General features: G+C 62.8%; 1 protein-coding gene across 1 annotated transcript in view; it reads right to left on the bottom strand.

The window, feature by feature from the left end:
* Nucleotides 1-2041: 2041 nt before the first annotated feature.
* Nucleotides 2042-6860, bottom strand: part of AGRN (agrin) — a 32531-nt gene continuing 27712 nt past the window's right edge. Inside the window, exons 25-36 of the mRNA XM_011956413.1 lie at nt 6615-6757; nt 6356-6520; nt 6109-6220; nt 5903-5914; nt 5577-5693; nt 5303-5495; nt 5134-5221; nt 4954-4977; nt 4005-4037; nt 3525-3749; nt 2952-3055; nt 2042-2663 (exon numbers count right to left, since the gene is read on the bottom strand). Of these exons, the coding sequence (XP_011811803.1) occupies nt 2506-2663; nt 2952-3055; nt 3525-3749; nt 4005-4037; nt 4954-4977; nt 5134-5221; nt 5303-5495; nt 5577-5693; nt 5903-5914; nt 6109-6220; nt 6356-6520; nt 6615-6757 (1374 nt within the window). The 3' untranslated portion in view covers nt 2042-2505. The remainder of the gene's footprint in view (nt 2664-2951; nt 3056-3524; nt 3750-4004; nt 4038-4953; nt 4978-5133; nt 5222-5302; nt 5496-5576; nt 5694-5902; nt 5915-6108; nt 6221-6355; nt 6521-6614; nt 6758-6860) is intronic.

Raw genomic sequence — 6860 nt, 5'->3', positions numbered from 1 at the left:
AGATGGAGTCTTGCTCAGCCACCCAGGCTGGAGTGCAATGGCGTGATCTTGGCTCACTGCAACCACCGTCTCCTGGGTTCAAGTAATTCTCCCGTCTCAGCCTCCTGAGTAGCTGGGACTACAGGCGCCCGCCATCATGCCCAGCCAGTGTTTGTATTTTAGTAGAGACAGGGTTTCACCATGTTGGCCAGGCTGGTGTTGAACTCCTGACCTCAGGTGATCCACCCGCCTCGGCCTCCCAAAGTGCTGGGATTACAAGGTGTGAGCCAGCGCACCTGGCCTTTTTTATTTTTTTTAATCGTTAATGCAAAATAGAAAAGCACACTTATTTTTCGTAAGAGCCAGCACTTTGCAAGGGCCACCCAGCTGGCCACACACCCCACCCCTTCTTCCCCTGCTTCTCCCCAGGGCTCACATCTGCCGCTGCTGGATGCCAGCTCTTTGGTTTTTAGACAGGTTCTTGCTCCGTCACCCAGTCTGGAGTGCAGTGGTGCAGTCACAGCTCACTGCTGCCTCAACCTCCTGGATTCAAGTGATCCTCCTGCCTCAGCCTCCTGAGTAGCTGGAGCTATAGGTGTGTACCAGCACGCCTGGCTAAGTAAAGAAAATTTTTTTGCAGAGATGTGGTCTCACTATGTGGCCCAAGCTGGTCTCAAACTCTTGGCCTCAAGCGATCCTCCAGCCTCAGCCTCCCAAAGTGCTAGGATTACAGGTGTAAGCCACAGCGCCCTTCACTGAGGCTCAGCTTCTGCAGCGCTCTCACCCACACACTAATTTAGGAAGCAGGTTAGAGGGAGTCCAGGAGCCTAACTACGCTGGGGGTTTCTAGTTACAGGCTTCTAGCAATGCCAAGGGTTGGCCCTGCACACCTGGGCCAGTGAAAAGGCTGCCCAGTAGCCCCACACACCCTGGCTCCCCCCAGGCCCTTCCAGCCCTGGGTGCAGCCTCCTCCCAACCCTGTGCTCTGACACAGACGTGGGCCAATTACGTGTGCAGGCACACGCACCCACACCTGCACGCTGGAGAGCCTCCTGCCTCCATGGCCCCGCCCCTCACGGTGCTCAGCGGTGTGTGCTCCCCACTCAGGGCCTCATCCGCCACAAGGAGCCCCTGTGCAGGGCCTGGCTCCATCCAGGGCCACCCAAGGGAGCTCCAAGTCTGTGCTCCCACCACAAAGCTGAGCAAGAAGCCACCAGGCCAGGGCACTGGTGAGGATGGACACAAGCAATGCTTTTAAAGTTTTCAGACTTTATTTCACAGCGATCGACACAGAAATGTACTAGAGTTAGTAACAGGGCGCCCAGCCTCCCCGCCGCCCGCTTCATCGGGTCCTGCTCCTAGGAGGACTGGGCGAGGGCTGGGGCTGGGGGTGGGGATGGGATGGGGGTGGGGAAGGGATGGGACGTTGCAGTTTAAGGCATTTCTGGCTTCGGAGCCATCCCTGCCACCCCTGCACCTGCCCCTTGACCTTGGTCAGACACTGGCTGGCCCCTGGTCGTTCTGAGACAAGGATGACGGTCACTGACGCTGTGGGGAGGGTTTGCAGTGAGGCAGCCCTCAGCTGCTCTCAGGCGAGACGGGAAAGATGAGACCCACCACTCCAGGGGTCAAATAAAATCAATACACGAAGAACACGGCTGGTGGCCAGACCCAGATACCCAGGCAGGCAGCAGAGGTCAACTGCACCCCACAGTGAGCCCCCCTCGATAGCCCCTCACAGGGCCTGGGGTGTGGCAGAGGGACACGGCCGCATCCAGGGTGGCTGGGCAGAGCCAGCTGAGGGTCAGGGCACCTAGACCGGCCCTGGTCTGGCCTCTGCGTCTCAGCAGCCTGGGGCTGGTTCAGGCAACACGGGGAGGGACGCAGAGCTGCCCAGCAGTAACATTGTTTCGAAGTCACAGTATTGGCATAGGAGGTCAAGGCAGGGCCCAGAGCACACACAGGAAGGAGCAGCCCCTGGGGTCCAGCCACCCTGGGAGAAGGCCAGCCAGGGCCCAGAGCACACACAGGAAGGTGCAGCCCCTGGGGTCCAGCCAGCCTGGGAGAAGGCCAGCCATGGCCCAGAGCACACACAGGAAGGAGCAGCTCAAATGAGGGCTTGGAAAGGCCCTGTGGGGGCGCCCGGAGGAAGGGCCCCATCAGACCTCAGCAGCCCCTTCCTCTCTGGGACGCAAGCCCCACCTGACAGAGCGAGGGTGATTCAGGGCCCGCAGCTGCTTCCCGGCGGGGACACCGTGGGGGAGGTGCAGTGCAAGGGGGGGGGGCTCAGCGCCCTGAGGCAGAGGTGTGTGTCCTGAGGCTGCCATGCACGCCAAGCCCTCCACGCTGCCACCTCGCCTGTCCGTCCCTCGGCACCAGGTCTGTCTGCAGCACGGCTGCCTGGACGGAAGGGAGGCCGGGCCAGCAGTCCCTCCGGCCAACACTCAGGCAAGAAAATCATATCAAAAGCGACAAGTTTACAAAAATAGAAAATAATTACAGCGGGCGTGGGGCTCTGGTGCCAGCTCATGAGGCGGGGCAGGGCCGCAGCTCTGGTTTGGTGATGGCGTCCTCCAGTAGGTGCAGCGGGCGCTGGCCCACCACTACGTCCCGCAGGCAGCCCACGAAGCCCGTGCCGTAGGCCTTGGGCAGTGCTGGGCCCACGGGCAGCTCCGGCAGGCCCCCTGCAGCAGAGACAGTGGGAGTCACCCAGCTGTGACTCAGTGATGCTGATGGGCAGAGGGACCCATGGGCACCCCAACAAGCAGGTGACCAGCAGGAGGACCACACCTGGGCCCCCACCTCCTGGCCTCACAGCACTGGGAACTGCAGGGGCTACAGCGGGAGAAGAGAGAGCCCAGCCCGCCGGCTCACATGCACCCTGACTCCAGGTGGGCCCTGGGGGGTGGAGTCTGTCCCTTGATATTATGAGACCCTTGGGCATCCCTCCCTAGTGTCTCCAAAACACTCACCAAGCCACAGGGCTCCATCAGTGTCCAGCTGCGTGGCGCCCAGCGGGGAGGAGCCGGTCACAGGGGCCTCATTGCCTACCTGCAGGGAACCTTCCCTCTGCTCCCTGGGGGTACAGGGAGGGGGAGACCATCAGGGCCCAGAGCTCCCTCTGCCTCCTCTAGACCGTAAACCCTGCATCCTTCCTATGCCCTGCAGGTGCCTCAGCCTGGGGGACCCCCCAGGTGTCACCGCTGGGGGCAAGGATGGGGTGGCCTTGACCCCAAGGAGGGCACTGGGAGCCAAGGCGGGGGACATTCCCGCAGCTCAAGCTTTGCTGGAGGCGACGGCCAGGCTCGGATCAGAGCGACCCCCAGCAGGCTCTGGGCAGGGCCAGGATGCTTTCAGACCTGGAAACTCATCACTGCTTCTCCTGCCTCTTCTTGGCCCTTCCTCCTCCTGCTGGCAGTGACCTCAGCTCAGGCAGCAAGGCGTGTCCTCCCTGACCCCTGGCCATAAGTGGCTGGACACAGCCCAGCTGGGCAAGTGTGGGCAGCCCTCACCACTATTCTCGGCACGCTGGGTTCCCTACTCACCTATGTGCCACGACCCGCAACCAGCGGTTGGTGTTGACGGGCACGGTGGAACGCAGCACCACGGGCTGGGAGCCTAGGTTGTAGCTCAGCTGCAGGTGGCCGTCCACAATGGCCAGTGCCACGTAGTCCGCCCGCTCCGTGGCCTTGCCGCTCCAGAGCACCAGCCCCTGCGTGGCCTCGGTGCGCAAGCTCAGTTCAAAATGGTTGCTCTGCAGTGCCTTCTCGCTGGAGGGCAGAGGGCAGGTCAGGGCCTCTAGGAAGGTGGCAACAGGACAGGGTGGGAGAGGTGGGAGCACAAGGGCCCCAGCGGCAGAGGCCACAAGGGCTGGTGACGGGACCCGGGGTGGCTGGTGGGCAGACACCGACAGTGGGAGGGAGAAGAGGGACGGAGACAGGGGCAGCCTGGCAGAGATCCGAGAGAGGGGTGGGAGGACAGATGGGCCAGCCGGGCGTCTGCAGGCACTGCTGCCACGTGCTCACCTGTGAAGGGCCCCGGAATCCAGAGTTTCGGGGCTTAGAAGCAGGAAGAGAGGGAGGCAGGTGAGCAGGGGACAGGCGGGCCAATGCAAACCCTCCCCAACACGGTGGGCTGCAAGGAGCAGGCACCCACAGATGACACACATGGCCTCGAGGATCATAGGCCTGCCCACCAAAGAGCCCCAGCAAGGACGCTTAAACATGCGTGTGCGGACACATGAGGGCAGACACCCACGTGCAGACAGCAGGGGAGCACGGCCAAGGCTGGGCACAGAGATCAAGGAGGTAGGCGTAGGGTGGCATGGAATGGAGACCAGGGGCTCAGATGCCGCAGTACACAGATGCATATGTGCATGCATGCAAATCTACACACGGACACACGCACCTGCATGTCCACACACGTACGTGTACATGAACACACATGGACACACCTGAATGCTCCCCACTTCCACCTGTTCACACACATCTACATATACCCCCATATATACACGCGCATACACAGACCCATGCACACACACACACGGACACATACCTGCATGTCTCCCCCACACACACACATACATGGGCCCATGCACACACATGGCTGTATATTCACACACGTACACTTGCACGTCCACCCCATATATATAGACACGCACATACAGACACCTGCATGTTCACACACACGGACGTGCACATGGACACACACACACATACGGACACAGACACACATGCATGTGCACACACGTGTACAGCCTCAGTGGTGGGGGTTGGCTGTGGGGCGACCCTCGGCCTGTGCCCTGGGAGGGGCGACTACACTTCTGAGGCAGGACAGTCTCTTGCCACAAAACAGCGCCGGACCCCCATCCTCCACCACGAGGGACGGACTGGGGGGCTCAGGACTGTGCTCCCCACCAGGAAGGATGGAGGGGTGGGAGTGAGAGGGAGCAGGTGGGGGCTGAGCTCTACTCACACGGGGATCTCATTGGCCAGTTCGCTTGGAAACAAAGAGACAGACAGTGAGAGGTGGGAGGACAGAGGTGGCAGCACCGGGCCGTCCCCTCCTGGCCTCGGAGCGAAGGTGTGTGGGGGTCTGGTGTCCCGCCCCAAGGGCACACACGGGACCAGCAGCCAGCAGAGGATGGCACATTACCTCTCGGTCACAGCGTTGAGGTACTCAACAAAGGTCCGCCCGTCAAAGGCCAGGGTATCCACGTCCCCTGCCGACTTCTCCACCAGCCCTGTGAGACAGGCAGGTGAGGGTGGGCCTCGTGGGCTCTGGGCCCCTCCAGCCTCTACCCCCTGCCCTGTACCAGGCTCACCGTTCTCGCAGTGTGGCCCTGAGAATCCCCCGGGACACAGGCACACATAGGCAGCCTCCCTCGGGACACAGGAGCCCCCATTGAGGCAGGGGTGGCCTGAGGCCCGGGTGCAGGGGTGATCTGCAAAGGATGTGACGTCCACCTGCCGCAGTACGTGCTCCGGGGTCAGCAGCTGGCGGCCTCCCAGGGAGACCTGCAGGGGCAGAGTGAGAGCCTTGTCCCGCCTGCCTCCCCGCCCATCCTGGAGGCCGGTGGGACGCCCCACCCCACATACCAGCTGGATGGCACCGTTGAAGCCAGAGGAGACGGCAGCAGCACGGGCCAGCTTGCTGAAGTCGGGAGCTCCCCCTACATAGAGTGGCTCCTTCAGGTTGAGGACAGTGTGCGGAACCTGCGGGGACAGCGGGTGAGGGGCTGTGCAGAGCCCACCCACGGTGCAGATCCAGGGCCCAGGCACTTGCACGCACCCCCCACCCAGCCACCCACTGCCTATCTAGGGGGCGGGTTAATCACACAGAAATGGCAGGGTCCTTAGTGGGGAGGAGCTACACTAGGGGTGGAGGCGCCAGAGACGGTGAGCGGATGAGAGGCCGACAGTACCTTGCGGGACTTCTGGCCTCCGAAGAGTGGGTGGGGTTGCAGAGCGAGAGCAGAGAGCAGGGAGGCAGAGGAGGCAGAGGACAGGGCAGGCGGCCAAGAGAACAGGACAGAAAAACAGCTCCGTGAGCGCCAGCAGGGGCGGGGCTGCCGCCCGAGGAGGAAGAGCAGGCAGCAGCGGGAGTCCCCTCACGGCCCAGAGCACTCACCGGGGACTCCCCCAACACGCGGGGGCCGTCACCCACACGCATGGCACCCTTGCGGCCGTTTCGCTCCAGTGAGACCCTGGTCCAGGCTCCCAGGGTGACTGGCTCCTTGCTCCTGGTGAGGAGGGGGCAGTGTGAGCGGGCTCTGGCCGCCACTGGCCGCCCGACCCCCCAGGGCCCGAGTGACCTGTTGGTGCCCCAGCCCCGGGCCAGTGCCCCAGGCCTCCCACAGCCACCCTTGCCGGCCCACCTGATGACTGCCGCCCCCTTGCCCAGGTCGTAGCGGAACTCCAGGCGGCGGTCCTGCAGTGCCAGCGACACGAAGTCTCCCTTGCCGTCCGTTTTCTGCCCGTTGTAGAGCAGAAGGCCGCTGGGGCCTCGTGCCAGGAACACGACCTCCAGCGCCATCTTCTCCCTGGGGTCATGGGGAGTCGGGGTGTCTCGCTGTCCTCTCCCCACGGGATAGACAGAGGTGGAGGCCAGCCCTTCCCTGCTCCTGCCCCACCGACCCCAGGTCCCGTGCAAACGTGTGCAGGCCTCTCAACTCCAGGTGGGAGAAGCCGTTGAAGTCAGCCACGAAGGGCCCAGAGCCGTCCTGCCCCGAGGCTGTAGGGAGAGTCACCAAGGCTTCAGTCCTGACCCCCAGGGCCTCCTGCACCCCATGCCAGCCGCGTGCGGAGCATAACTCAAAACCCAAATTAGACTGAGCCACATCCTAACTGCAATGCTACCTGGAACCCGTACCCACCCAAACG

Source organism: Colobus angolensis, unplaced genomic scaffold, assembly GCF_000951035.1.
Source record: "Colobus angolensis palliatus isolate OR3802 unplaced genomic scaffold, Cang.pa_1.0 Scaffold416, whole genome shotgun sequence".
Lineage (NCBI taxonomy): Eukaryota > Metazoa > Chordata > Mammalia > Primates > Cercopithecidae > Colobus > Colobus angolensis.
The sequence above is the reverse complement of the archived record's forward strand: the minus strand, read 5'-3'. Positions and strand labels throughout refer to the sequence as shown.